This window comes from Corvus kubaryi, unplaced genomic scaffold, assembly GCF_017639235.1.
Source record: "Corvus kubaryi isolate FWS band 111438036 unplaced genomic scaffold, C.kubaryi_AGA036_p1.0 37260, whole genome shotgun sequence".
In the NCBI taxonomy this organism is placed as follows: domain Eukaryota; kingdom Metazoa; phylum Chordata; class Aves; order Passeriformes; family Corvidae; genus Corvus; species Corvus kubaryi.
Window position 1 is genome coordinate 8446074 of NW_024581077.1, and position 15805 is coordinate 8461878.

The following is a 15805-nucleotide window of genomic DNA, read 5'->3' on the forward strand; positions in this document are numbered from 1 at the left end:
CACTGCTTTGGGAATAGGCAGAAGCCGTACAGAAATCCAGACCTAAATCATGCACAACCCAGAGCCTCAGCAGAGGGACCTTCTGTGGTTCCACTTTGAACAGAAAAGAAATTGTTCCATAAGCCATTAGCCTTGCCCAACGTGAGGCAGAAGTCCATAGCAGAGCTTAGAAATCCTGTACTGTAAGGTCCTCCCTCACTGCTCTTCTATCCACTCATTTATCTGACCAATTTCTGGAAGATACTACTGTATAACCTAGACCTCTATCTCACCACTTTAAGTTGTCATTGTGCGGTGCTGATTTTTGATGCACTGATAGCAGCAGGACATGCATTTAATTCCATGGATACCTTGCCTTCTCTTGTATATATTTCAGGCAAACTATATCAATAAAGAGGATCCAGGCCAAGACCCAGGTGCCATTTTTAAGAGAAGCAGACCATTCAACATACACTTTAGTTTTCTGAAAATGCTTCTGTTATGTCTAGAAGGCTGAAGGTTTGCTTATACTACTGCCTAATTTCATAGTTTAAGCGAGTAGACAAGTGAGTTTTTCAATTTCAGGACGAAAAGGATCAGTTCACTGCCCAGCAGCCTGAGGCAATCATGAAGGGGATTGTTACATGTATCAGCTGCTTACCTACCTGTCTTGGCAGGACACTATGTGTACTCAATAACTGCAGATGAATAAAAGGCTACTTTTATCATCATAAAGCATGGTTTGGTATCAGGCAAAGAGCAGTCCACCACCACTGGAAAGGTGTGAGTACACTCCCATGGAAACTGTTTCCACACATGTTAAGGACAAGAAGGTGACTGGGAGTGTTTTGGATTTGGAGATGACTGACCACCTGGTATCTTTCTATGGTGAAATAATGGGCTTTGTGAATGAGGGAAGAGGAGTGGATGGGTTTTATCTTGATTTTCTGCAAGATTTTCAACATTGTTTCCCATAACATCCTCATTGAAAAATGGATGAAGTATGGACTACATAAATGGTCAGTGCAGTGGACTGAAACCTGACTGAACTGCTGCTCCCAAAATGTTGTAAGGAGCAGCACAAAGTCCACCTGGAGGCCAGTCACTAGTGGTATCTCTCCAAGAGTCAATACTGATGCCTTTTGGCCTGTTTTTTCAGGTGGATTCCATCTCTTCCTAGCAGACCTCAATCCTCAAAGAGGGTCCCATAGATATAAAAACTGAAAACTTGTCATTGACACCACCTGCACAAGCAATTGTGGACCTGTGGTAGCACTTCTCCTCAAGTCCTTGTTTGCACTGTTAGAATTGAGTCAAAAATCCACCTGGCACACCTTGCTGTTGATCACCATCCTAGGAGCTGCCCAGTGACACTTGCTATGCTCCAGGTCTCACTGGTGCTTATGTAGAAGAGCAGCAGGCTCTAAGGGCTGGTCTAAGGGACGGAGGTTTGCTGGACAGAACTTCCTGCTCCTCATCTGCAAAGAAAACACTGACCCTATTCTGTAACCAGAGATCTGCAGGTGGATCAAGAGCCTCCCTCCTGTTACCAGAAGTCACAAGTTTCCAGCCTTCACCATCAGAGGAGTCCCCACTTCCAAACCTGGTAAGTACAGACTTTGAATGCCCCTCCTTTCACTACAGTTGGGGTTTTAGGCTCTTGTACCTTCAGGGTCTCAGAGAAGATCCAGTCAGTCTCTTCCTCATGCCCCTGATGCTTCAAAGTCTGCCAGCCTCCTCTAGCAGCTCCTTTACTTGTTGACACAGATCCTTTACCAGTGCAAACCTCCTGCAGACAAGGAGGAAACCTCCAACTTCCCAGCCTCAGCAAGGAGTTCCCTGCACTCCCTGCAACCTACATGGCTGTATCCTTCCATCAGGAGACCCATTCAGTTTAAGGTCTCTGATGTGTCTTCAAAATTTCTCCTAGGTCTCCTTCCCACTCAATTGTTTCTCTATCTTCTTCCATTCTTGGACTGAATTTCTGAATGCTACACTGGCAAGATGTTATTGGCATATAGAAATCTTACTTTTATGTATACACCCCCCCAAACAATTATGAGAGTAATGGAAATAGATATTGTTTGTTATGCTGTTTGTGAGGAGTGCACTGAGTCATCTCACATTTGTTTTTTTGCATCCTGCTCTTAAAGATCCCATCCTCTTGCATCTCAAAAATACCAACAGGGCAAAGTAACTTCTTCAGAACTCGCTTATAGACAACTTTTTGATAGTAAATGGTCCATCAAGTATTTCAAATTCTTTCCAGAAGTGTATTTAATGGAAGCAATTTGGCTTAATGTTCCCATCAATGCAGCCTGTGCATTCAAGTAACATGCCAGGAGTCAAGAAGCTGCTTGGCTTCTCATGTCAGCTGAGTAGCTGTTCTGCTGATGTCTGTGCTCAAACATGCAAGAGAACAGAATCCCCAACTCAGCAATCAGGATGTGTCCATGGTTGTGGCTGGGCTGGTTTGCAGCCCTCATAAATGCACTGCATTGATGCATTCATGAAGTTCACCACCGCACAGACAGCTACAAGAAGCTCGGCAGAGAGCTCATATGTAAGAATCTAAGTGGGACAGAGGTTTTAAGTACAGGTCTCTAGAGAAGTGGGTGATATCTCTGGCACTTAACTAGATTACACAATTGTCTGAGGAAAGGCAGAGGAATACAATCACGAGCAAGTGGGATACAGATAAGTAAGTAATAAATCAAAGAAATAATAATTATTATCACTATATCATTAGTTATTTAACAATTGCTGAAACAAAAATAAATATTACCTCATGAATTCCAAAGTGAGCATAGGAATCAAAGTAATAATCCCTGGATGTCATCTCTTCTGGATTGATGAGCTTTGCCATCTTGCCTCGGCCCGGGCAGCTTGGTTGTAATGGAACATGTATGACAGATTGAACTGGCTTTGGAACAACAGTAGGCTGTGGAGGCTGGGATGGAATAGGGCAAACCTAGGAGAACATGGAATATAGTTAAGAGGCATCATTAAAAGAAAATATTTCTCTCTCTGTCTAACATATATTATTGTTAGTGGCATTATTTTAACAATTTAGTAGATAACAAGTCCAAAGACACCTGGTGTCATCATAACTGAAATTTAGGCTACCTTCCTGGATCTTTAATGTATTTGATGTCTTTGAAAATTTCCCCAATGGATTTTTCCTTAATGTTTCTCTGCAGATACCTAAATTAGTGCAGAGTAATGGCAAATTATTGGTGTTGGCCGAAGCAGGTTTCTGCAAACATTGACACAAGGCAGTAAAGAGCTACGTTTTCTCCATTAGTGTCCTATTCAGTCAAACTGCCACAGCTTTGTGAGAGGCAAGCTGCAATAAACAAATAGTTCCCCTGCAAAGAAGAGCTCATAATCAAAGGATTCCAGCCACAGTGTTGCCAACAAGGACAGGATTCACAACTGATTCTTATCAGGTAAGGTACCTGTCTGTATTGATAAGCTAGGTCTGAGAAGGTCAGGAAGTCCCTGACCCTATCTGAAAGTCTCTCGGCAGGTCCAGAGAGCACTGTACGGAGCTGTGTGGCATGTGTGGTCCCTTAATGTAGTTTTCTGTTGCTGGGAGATGCAGGAGTTATGTGTTTCCAACACATCATGGCCCCCAGCACTTAATTTTTTGTTGCGTATTGCAGCCCCAATACCAACATTCCGATAGACACAGAATGCCCACACCCCCTTGGGTCAGATTTGATACCTGTAGCACATAAGACAGAAGATAAAATGTTTTTCAAATATGAGGTAAAACAGACCCTGGTCCAGCCCATGTATGTATCTACATCCTGAATCCTTAACCTGAAGCAAAACGCTGAAAACTGAGAAAGACTGAGCAATATGCTACAGCTTTGGCTATGCACAAAGTCACCTGCAAATTATGGGTCAACAACTTCACATACTAAGGTCAATCCTACTTAAAATATATCATATCCTCTCGCACCTTTTTTTTTTTTTTTTTTTTGAGACTCAGCAGTTTCCCAGTGGGGACCAGAGTCGCCTGAGCCTCTCCTCGCTACTTTCATAAAATTAATGCTGTCTTCTGCAGCTTGGGACTGTGAGATATCAACCCCTTGTACTGTCTCTGAATAGCATCAATTAGCCTAGTTCAGTTTGCTTCAATTAAAAAAAAAAAGAAAAAAGAAAAAAGCCTCCACATTTTCTACCCTTGTTCATTTGAAGATTTATATGTGTCATCTTTTGATGGTTTCTTTGGTCCATCTGTTAAAAAATAAATACAAGTGGTTTATGCTCCGGTAACATTTTTCATCCCCAAAGATACAGAAGTGCTTTATTTTTAAGTCTTTCCTACTTCTTGCACTTTTTACTTTATCATCTCACCCTGTTCACCTCACCTAGTTCACCTCCCACGCAGAATACACTTGCTCCCAATTGGGGTTTGTATTTCTGTCTGGTCTAGTTTCAAAAATGTCCATCTGCAGTAATTTCTCCTAAGACATTGCTTCATTGTCTGTTCACTGCAAGCAGTAAAACCTTGATAACTCATTCTGTCAAAGTGTTGCTCTTAATACTCAACTTTTTCAAATATAATCCTGCTACTTTTAATGACATACTTGAGGTTATATCTTAACTTTTTTCTTCATTGGCATGCACCCTATGTAATTTTTGCAGTTACCTTTCTCAGTAGTCCTTTCTGTATTTTTCTACTGGATTACAAAGACTTAAACTGTAGGTGTTTGAAATTTTGTTTTAATATAATATGAAATCCATAAGGTCTTACACTTTTCTCCTAAATCTTACCCCCTGCATCATTTTACAAGCAAAACACACAAGTTTTATTATATAAATTACCAAATAAAACAGTCAATGAATTCTGTTCCTGTCTTAGGTAAGAAGGTCTCCAGGCACAAGATCATGCATCATGAGCAATTGCTCAAAAGCTATGTAATGGAGAAAAGTTACATCAGTTTTCGTAAATTAAACTGGGGGGTTTAATTTCTGTTGCTGTCAAACTACAAATTTAATGTGCTTTTCTGTACAACAGAGAGCATTTCCTACAGGAAAAGAGGCTGGTCTTGAAGGTGAATCTCCTGCCAGGATCTCAGGCAGTATCAGTTCTGCTCCTGGCTGCATCGAAGGGTCTGGACAGGGTTATGAGAACAAGGCTTATTCTGACTAAAGATACAGAATGAAATTAAAACCAGCAACTTAGGCTAGGAAAGTTGTCTGAATTAATTTCTTTCCTGTAAAAGAATTAACATCATTATTTTCTAGTCTGCAACTGAATATTACTGTGGCCAAGGGATGGCAAGATAACTTTTATTCAGCTACTAAGGCAGCACTGCACCTTTGACTAGCAGTACTTTTCAGATTTTCAAACTACCTGAAGACTTACTGCTCTCAACTGTGCATCTACATCTCCCCCAGGAAGAACATATCCCACACAGCAGAAGAATTAGAAGTCTATTACTTCTGCTTCTCACCTGCCTTAGTTTGTAGCCAAGCAGCCTGTGGTAAAATCTGTTGATGGTGGCTGTGTGCCAACATTAGGCTCTGAATGACCATAGGTCACACACTGTCCATCCTGTGCTGTGGGTATCACAGCCTCGTGCAGAACAGGCAATAGAAAACTGAATAGGGGTGGTGATCTTCTCAGCCAGCAGCACTCTGTCACAGGGACCTTAGATGAGCTGCTTCATTTCTGTTTTAGGCATACTAACACAATGCAGACCTTCCGAATTAAAATGATGTAGATTTTGCAGCATCAGTAATACCTCCTGCTGAAATTTCCATTTGTAGCACTGTAATTCTGGAATTCCAAAACACTGTCACAATTATAAGAATAATTTTGTGAGTGGGGCTCAGGAAATCCGTCCGTCAATAACTTTCCATAGACCCTACGAACAATTTCAGTCAAGAGTGACTTATGCCCTATGATAACAAATATCTGGGGAAAACATAAACACAGTGGACAACTACAGAATAAATAATTACAACGAAAGCTATTATTTGTTTCAGGAACAATAAAGTCTTTGGGTGTACAGCTCTGAGATTGTAAACAAGAAACAACTATGCTTCAGGGATATGGTATAACTGCTTTAGGAGAAAACATGCTTTTAAGACAAAAGCTATCAAGGAGAGACAACTTCCTGTATCCTTTACGGAAAAGAAAAGAATCCTTGATGTGATTTACAAGCTTAGCAGATATATACAGCCTACATGAGGAACAACTCATCTTTTGAATAACACCTGAAAAGGCAAAGCATCTGGGCTGGGGGCAAGCCTCACATCAATGTAAAAAATCTAAAAAACTCTGCAGAACCCATGTATGGATTCTGTCCAGCTGCACACAATTCCAGAACACCGGCTTGCTGCTAATGCAGATGAAGTCTGAAAGAATGGAAGCAGCTGCTCCAGAATTCATTCTTCACTGCAAAACATGCAGCCCTCTATTTTCCCATCTCCCATTTGCTACTGAAGGTAAAGGTGGAGAGTCTGAAGGATCTGAGAAGGAATCTTTTTCTATCACTGCTTTGCAACTGATAACCTATTGTGTACATTTTAAACATTTAAATCAAAGGAAATTAGGGAAATTTTTCCTTAACTTTAAAAATTAAATAAAGTTTATTTCCTCTTTCTTTGTGGACAAGGTTGGTACATTGCAGGTGACCAAATGTACTAGCACGGGACTGGTTTCTATAAAAGCTTTGAATTCTCCCAAAAAATAAGACTGGTAATTCTCACTCTTTCTCAAAATACCTCAACTCAACATCCTGACATAGGTTTCTAAAACATAGATAGGCACCTCAGTGTGACTTTGAGATATACAGGGTTGCCCATGTGCATCAACGGGTACTGTTGAATTTCTTCTTTGAAAATTGGACCTAATCCAACATGGACTGACAAGGCTGTCTGGGTGTACAACTCCCAAAATACAAAAGAGAACTTGGTATTCAAAAATCATGGGCTATTTTTGAAAATTTGAGCCTTTTAGATATAGCCATCTGTCTACAGAGAGACAAGATGGTGAAATGTGCACAATTCATTTTTTAGGAGGTTTGTGACAAAAGCTGTAGTGTGTAGCGTAAAAATAAACTTGAATTTCAATTCTCCTTTCTCGATATTACTATGGAGACACCGGGCTGGAGGTTAAAATTCCAATCCTTGCAATACTGTTGTTCAAGCTGCAGTGTTTTATTCTTGACAAATTCTTAGTTATTTATGGCATTTTTATGACATTGAAGAGGTTAACTGTACCTTCTTCTGGGAAATGCTTAACTTTTCCTTAAGAAACTAATTCAGAATGCAATTACAGTTTAAAATGATTCAATTTCAGCATTGTCTTCACTTTAAAACACAAGGTTTTATCATATCTAAATGTTGATTTTACTTACTTTTTGAGCCAGATAGCTTTCTATATCAGAACTACTAGAATAGAATATGCCTAACACCATTTTCATTGGTCTGAATTTAATAATCAAGACCTCTAGCATGCAAGAGATTATCAATTGATATCAGCATAGCAATTCCAACAATACAGCTTCTTCCTGCCGCAGACATAAAAGCACAGCCAAATATAAGAGGTATTTGATATCCTCCTGCCAAAATTTATGCTTCAACAAAAACTTCTTGGCAGTCATCACGCAGGTTAAAACCTCCCTTGACTCCTTTACCTTGTATTGTTTTGAAGTCTTTGTCCAAGACTTATCTTAAGTGATCTTTGGATAGAGCAAAGACTCTAATCCATTATCAGAGAAGTTCTAACCTGATTTTCTGAGGAAATGAAGCTTCTACAGTATCTTGCCCATTCCTCCCATGAATAACTTTCAAGCTTTTCCAAACCAGTCTGATTTGACAGAAGAAATATCAAACACAATTGTATTTTGGTACATTTCTTGAAAACCAGAAATTAGGTAGAGGGATAACTGATTTGATTATCCACTAAAATTGCAGCAGCTAGATTTCAGTTATCATGCTTTCTACCTGCTCTAGGTTTATTAAGCCACCTGCCTTGTGCTACATGGGTAATGTGCAGCTTTCAGTCTCACCATACTGGATGATAAGTAGTGAAGGTGTAGGAAGAAGACTAGGCATTGCTCAGAACTAAACTAGGATCTGAGGGCATATAGAGCACATACTTGCAGGAAACAAGGCTTTGCTAGCTCCTCTACACATGGGAAAACCTTTCCATGCTAAGGATGGGAAGTTCACAAGGAATTCAAAATGGCAGGAAATCAAGGAGTTCCAACATCCAATTGCAGACAGATGTAATTGTTTGGGAACAAGGATATTATATATGCCTGTATTAGGCACATGCTTTCAGGAACTAGGACCTTCGAAGACCAGTAAAGAATATTTGCTTAGCAGAAGCTTTATGCTGTCTCAAAATCAGGATGAAATTGCCAATTCTTCAGCAGCTATAAATCTACTTTCTGCTTGATGGAAATCAGGCTCAGTCTGTTTTAAGTTGCACATAAGTATGAGTTGAATGCAAATGCAAATATATCTAAACTCTAAAACTGAATCTAGTCAGACAGACTCTGTAAGAAAATTGGGAGAGAGAATTGATTCTTAAAACTGCTTGCTTTGAGGCTACCCCTTGTTCAGCTCCTTTGAAGTGAAGCTCTGCTCTGAACTTTCTACATGGATTGTTTGAAATCCCAGGTCAACCTCTCCCAGACAAACCTGTCCATTTGTTATCAGCAGGAAATTCACTGTCCTTTATACAGACAATCATAACGTAGAGTGTATTACAACTGTGACATCATATCCATAAGTAATGGTGATAGTAAAAATATTTTGAAAACACTGACGCGTGTTCTGAATTTAGAATAAAGCCTTTGTCCAGAACAACCAAGACTGATCAGTCATACAAGGAATTAGATTATACCTTAGATGTACAAATCCCCAAAAAGTCAAAGATGCAAGCTGGTCTTCAGTATCACAAAGGTGTGGTCAGCATACTTAGGCTGCAGCAGAAATAGCACCGAGTAGCAAAAAGGAATGTAAAAATCACAACGGTTTGCAAAGTTGTTACTTACTGTGCAGAAGCTAAAAAGAAATTTGCATATGTAAATGCAAGATAGGTGCTGTGATACCTTTATGGATGTGACCCAGGGTACTTCATACTGTCAAGATTTTTAATGGGGACTATGGCTTGGGTCAAAGCCAGAATTTTCTTAGTGACAGGTCACAAAATAAGAAAACAAATTTCCAGTTTTCAATATTCCAGCATATACAGGAGTAATTCTTCTCCCTAATAGAGGTTAAGCACTGAAACAAATGCTTACAGGGTCTGTGGGGTCTCCAACAGTGTAGAGTCGGAAAATTGCAAAACTCGGCTGGAGAATATCCCTCACCAGCCTTTAAAGCTATCTTTTATCTGAGCAGGGTGCTGGACTTGATGGCCTCCAGACGTCCTTTCCACACATACTATTCTATGATACTAAGACATAGACAGTTATATTTGCACTATGCAGGAGATAGAGGCAGCAAGGTTTATAAACCTGAGCCTAGTGCAAATTATGAGGTAGGTTATAAATTTGGGTTAATAGATTTGCACACACAAAAAGAACAGAACCTGCTTTCATGAGATTAAAGAATGCACACTCTAAGAAGATGAGGACATGTCACTCAGGAATGAAAACCTTCTAAACTACACGGAATGGAACAGAACTGAGATTATAGGAAATGAGTTGACAAAAATTTAAGGGCAGGAATAATACTAAATGTCTGTATTTTTTATAAATGTGTGAGCAGTTCTAGAACATTCTGTGTGCCAGTGCATGGAATTAAAATGCTCTTCATCCAATCTGCTCTCATGACTGCTTAGTGCATGGTGCCATTGGGAAAAAAATAGCGACAAGTTACAGATGTTGGCGTTTAATTGAACTTGTGTTACTTTTCATAAAGATGGAGATTTTGCAATGCAAGTAGAGTAGAATGTCCCATGCAGGGCATGAAAAGTCCTAGTTCAGCACAGAACAAAAGGAAAATACGAAAGAAATGTATTAGTATTAACTGAAATTTATTCTTTGTGAAGCACCTTATGGAAGGATAGCACAGCATTAAAGTGCTGAGAGTTACCTTTCTTTAGGAGAAGGTTGCATTTTGATTATCTTTGGCAGTTGATAGATCTAATGTCTATTATTATCTTAGATTTAAGATCACAGCAACACTTCCTTGGTTTGCAACATCCCTGATACAAGGAACAGCTGGAGAAATGCCTTGTGTTTTCACCTGAACTCTGTGGTGTTGAGCAGATGGTCTGTCAGTAGACTCTGTTGCCCATCTGTTTGTTTGGAGCCCCTTGAGCCTCATTAGGAGTGAGGTAAGCTGCACAGTGAGGAGGTTCTCAAGCACTGGCTGAAGTCTCAAACCCACTTCTATCACAGCCAGGGTTTCACAGCTTCAGCTCAGTGAGGGATCGTGTTTTAGAAGCGTTGTCCTCTGGTGGATAATACCAAAAGTGAACTACACTTGGCAGATGGCTAAATTCATTCTTCTTTTCATAGGGTAGAGACTAATCTAACTGCTATCAATAATCTGGAAACGGATCTTCATGTATAACCATGCTGTTCCCTCCACATACGCAGCATATGGATTTGTTGTAGTTTAATGGTCTCTGCCACATAAGTTAAGAATCTGAAATCTGAAGAATTAAATAAAGAACTTTAGATAAATAAAAAAATCTGTGATGATCTGTGACTAGATGTCCTGTGGTTTTCTTTCTATGTTTCACCATAATCAGGAGGTGGATATAATCAAGCATACCAGTTATTTTCACACAAGATTGATACCCATAAGTAAATCTGGCAGGCTGAGAAATACAGGCTAGGCCAACAGGGCTAGGTGTTTCTGAGAGACATTCCAGACTTCTCAGCTTTTTCCTGACTCAGTACCATATATCAGGACTACTATTAAAAGCATTCTTTCTAACAGAGCTCTTCTGAATATAGTGCCTTGCTAAGATATATGAGCTTTTTTGCTGGTTTATGCTACAGCAGCCTTCCTCCTCATTTCCAGAATCCAGTCTGAAAAGTTGACTCTGGTGTATGGACCACAGAGCAGCACATCAGCAGCTTCACAAAGCCAGTGTCTCTTGCAGGTTGGAACTTCTGGACTTACACAGATTTACAGCTATGTCTGACACGGTAACACTGCAAGTCCCTGCTTTCTGCTGGAGCACCCTGACCCTTTTCAAGGATTCATGAAAGGCAAATAAAACCAAAAGATGAAAAAAAAAATCCTTCCTACCTTCCTGTCATTTTAAGCCTCTCCTTTTCTGACTAAAGATGAGAATTTAATGTAATTTAATTTCATTCTTTATTGATTTGGTAGAAGCTGACTTGGTAGTGAAAAACAGGAAGATGCCTTAATGCGTGGTCCCCAGCCTATCAATGTTGACTGTGTGAAATTCTGGTATCATCATGGTAATTTAAAATTTAGAACTGAGGTCAAATGTGAGAGTTAAGATTGGTATTGGCAACCATATGCTACATAATTGGTATCACTTCTATTAAAATTTGAAGTGCATCTAATACCTAAAACAGCCAATAAAGGCCAGGGAGCACTTAAATTGACTGATCACCATGGAATACTTTTCTTCTTCCACCCAATTATCCAGAAAAAAACAAGCAGTAGGTATAAACTATGTTGTATGTTCTCCTGCAACAGATTTTCCTTCTGAGATGTCTGGGTTTTGGGAGTTTTGACAGATCTCTTGCCTTTAAAGTGCTACATCCAAAACTTTCCAGAACAAAAGAAATCAAGATGCACAGATATAAGAAGGGGAAAGAACCTGTTGTTCTGACAGAACTATTAGAGGCTTAGTTTTTGTGGTTGTTCAGAGGGAAGGTTTGAGGTATGACTACTGTCTGTCTATTGTTGAAACTGGAAAGAGGAAAAGCTGATAACAGAATTTTCCATTTGAATTAGGCTACAGCCTCTGGGAAATAAAGAGCTTTTCTAAGTTTAATGTCATTTTATTTCTGATTTGCCTTTCAGGGAGTTACACAAGGGAAAGAAATATCTCTGCATTAATAAAATGCATCAGGTCTTCCAGATGATTTTAAAACATCGGTCCCAAACTGAAAGAATCTAAAAATAAACCATATCAATTTCATTCCTGGGCATTCATTGCAGAGTCACCTCTATACTTGGTAGTGATAATTGTTAATATTATATGCTTACTAATTGCACTGATACTGATATTTAATGTCCCACCTGGCCTGACAGGGCAAGCACTTCTATGCCATCAACAAGTAACACACAGCTGTGGGGTGCTATTCAGGAACTGAACTCCCCCTACCATTTCCAAGACCCATTCAGGTTGGCATGGCAGACCGAGAAGGTTGCAAAAGTGTCATATTGGTTGAACAGCACTGGTTTAAATTACTGTTGTGAAGTCTTTCCCTTCCCCTTGTATTCTGCAATACAAGTAGTCAAATTACACCAGTCTTGCCTCGTTTTTTCAGACAGGATGGAAACACACTGAGTTTTATGCGTGGCTGAGTGAAGTCTCCAAGACCTGTGAATGCAGCACCAGTTCTAGGGTGGCTGGGTACTCTGAGGGAGTAGCTGGAACAAGGCTAAGTGGTTCTTCTTGTGTGCACATGAACAAAGTTCAAGGTTGCTGGTGAGTCATGTTCCCTGCTGCTTGGGTAGACTTGGCACTATGCAATCATACAGAACGAAGAAATCATTCCATGCTGTGTTTCCCTGGGAGTAGCTCAAAGCCTATATCGTTATCTAGCAAGTCACGACTCAGCTCCTTTTCCTCCTGCAATGTGGGGCTCAGTACATAAGGAGCCAGTACTAGGGCTGCCTTTGCACAAACCTGGACTAGCTGGAAGGAGGATACAGGTTTCTCATTGCTCTGTCCTTGTCAGGTCCTTTCCTTCTGCATGCAGCAGAGAGGACTCATCAGTATTGCCTTAATACTTCTTTTCTACAGTATAACTCACAGTGTAAATGGACTTAGAGACTGCCCTTGCATTTCTCTGTGGAGTCCAACATCCAGTGTGCAAGGCTCTTACAGAAGGAGGCTCCATAATGTGTGCTGGGTCACCCAGGTAAGCTGATGTAATTCCACATGAATTCTAAATTACAGACAATTTATCATCATGGCTATGAAACCATGAATGGTGCATAAGGATCTATAGTCAGAGCACTAGGGGCCTGTTAACAGATGGTAATTAGTTCTATTTTAAGGATGGCTAGGCAAGTCAGCTCTTTTTGTGACAAGAAAAAAAATAAGGACAAGGTCATCTTCTGAGGCATGATACCCAAGCAGCTGTTTTCACTTTGTGATCAGCTATAACCCAGGGAAGACATGCTCCTGTTATCTGGAAGCAGTACACAGAAATGTAAATGTGACTGAAGGTTTTTATTGATTTTCAAGTGAAGAGAGATATTCATGTGCCAGATTACTTTAGAACGCCTCGCATCACAAGGCACAGCTTGTTGTAGAAATAGCAACAGAAGTTATAGAAGCCAGCACTGAAAATATCAAAGTTGAACGCAAGTGAAGAGGAAGAGTTTGTTGCAGATCACTGCATAAAGAGTTATGAAGATACAAAGCCAGAGAAGTGTGAACTTTCCATTGTGATTTTCTTATTGGTTTTTACTATCATTGCTGCTGCATAAGTGCCTGCCTTGCTGAACAGGCAAGGAAATGGAAATGAATGGAAAGGAAACAAAAAGGACTGGGTACTTTCAAGCTACTTTACATCACCCTGGCAAGTGCATGAAAAGCAGTTGAGGAAAGGTCAGGGGGAGTTAGAGCCTCCATGATCAATGCTCACAGTACCTTTCCTGTAGGAAAAGTAGCTGTATCACTGACTGGCCTCTTCCCCTCCCCAGCATCATCTCGACTGACTCTCCAGTGACAAAGAACAAGAACCAGAAAGTGCTAATCAACTTTAAAACCAGTTATTTTTAGGCCTTTTCTCAGTATCAGGCAGTAAGCTGAACTTCATATGAAAAAGTAGAGCTCCGCTATTTTTAGAGGCTAATTATTAACAAAAATAACCAGAGTATTCTATCTGTACAAATTATTTTCTTAAATTAGCAGAAAATTTAATGGAAGCTCTCCTCTGCTTAGCAAATTTCTAACGCGCTGATCTCTGAAAGTCACTTTGCAGCTGATATATCAGTCTTCTCTTCCCCTCTCACTGAGTTTCAGCTGTTTCACAACAGCTCTATAGGAAGTTCTTTAGGAAGACATTATATTCTGTAGGCTTTGCTGAGCCTTAGTACAGAGGAAAAATATCCAATTGACCACCTACTCCATGTCGTAGCCAAGCTTTTGATCCACACTTAGCATCATCTCAAAAGTACCTCAGATCTAGAGGAGGTCTCTGCCTAAGGAGTGTCCAGGTTTCTTACTTACCCTCTGCAGGCTAAGTGAGGACAGAAAGAAGAACAAGACTGAGAAATGGCAGTTCCTGAGCTGAAGTGCCAAAGAAAATCAGCACAGTGACTTACAGTTCAGTGCTGCTTCAGAACTACCAGCAAACAGGCACCAACACTGAATAGAAGTCCCACGTTTGGCACTTTCATTTGTCAATCGGCAAAAACCCAACATTCCCCTGCACAGAGCAATGACACCCTGCCACTTCCTTTGGAGCTGGAGCTCACTGGATATATGTTATAATATGTTATAGCACAGACTTTCTCTTCATCACCTGGCAGATTTTTTGCCCTCTGTGTTGGTGTTAAGTCCATCTCACTGTGTGACCTTGAAGGAATCAGCCATTTCTTAGTGTGGATTATCAGAATTTTGCATCCTTTTGTGACAGGTGAAACCTCTAGAGGTGGAATGTGACTCTGAATCAACACTTATGATGGAAGATGGCTCACTGAAGATGGGCAAGGATGAAGTGCCTGTGAAACTCAGCACATAATGCAGCTGCTCACAGCTGTTGCAAAGAAGCTGATTTTGAGTGAATCAGCTGGTAGTTTAAATGTTTCTCCCTGAGTTCATTGAAAGAACAGGAACACCTCCCTGAGTCAGCCAGACTTGCATGGGGGACTGAGATTACATGAACCGATAGAAAGTGTGAAAGTTGAAAAACTAACAGAATAATTTCAGTGAGAGCAGTGGGGTTGAGCTGCCTTCAACTCACATTATTATCCTGCCCAATAACTGGGGACACCCAGTGTTATGACTGTGAACATATTACGAACACACATTTGTATTATGATCTAACTGCAATTGCAGTTCTTATATTTTTCTAAGTTAAACTTTTGTTTATGTTCTATTTTCAGTGTATTTTGTATCCCTCAGCTAAATCAGAAATCCCATCTAATGTCAACTGTCTTCAAAAGACACATTAATAAGACATTTAACGTTACATCTGCCATGCAGGAATTTCTAGAAGAAACTGATCAAAAGCATACTGAACTCTGATGCCTGTTGGCAATTACTATTTTCGTTTATAGTCATTAGAACACAACTCCTGTGATGACATTCAAAGCTTTATCTTTTTTTTACCAGATGTGAAGGGTCCAACTGTAGTTAAATCACTGGGGAGAAAACTGGCAGAAAGCCATTTTAGCTTGCGCTCAGGATCCCCACCTGCTAAAACTAAGTCAGTAGCTTTTCTGGCCTCACAAACATGGTTAAGTCTATGGAAGGAGGAAAATTCTGACTCTGTTCTCTCTCAGGTACCTGAAGTTCAGGAAGACACTTCCCCGCGAAATTTACGATGAAGAGTGCATCTTCTCCCTCCAGGAGTGAGACTGTATGAATTTTATACTGACTGGTTTCAGGTTAGTTAAAATATTACAAACAACCTACCCTGAGCCACCTCCATTGCTATTCACCAAGAGGCTGTCT

General features: G+C 40.1%; 1 protein-coding gene across 3 annotated transcripts in view; it reads right to left on the reverse strand.

Annotated features, from left to right (window-relative positions):
* Positions 1-15805, reverse strand: part of PRMT8 (protein arginine methyltransferase 8) — a 58670-nt gene that overhangs the window by 23823 nt on the left and 19042 nt on the right. For all 3 annotated transcript variants that reach the window (XM_042024309.1, XM_042024310.1, XM_042024308.1), the window contains one exon: positions 2765-2950. In XM_042024309.1, the coding sequence (XP_041880243.1) occupies positions 2765-2950 (186 nt within the window). The remainder of the gene's footprint in view (positions 1-2764; positions 2951-15805) is intronic.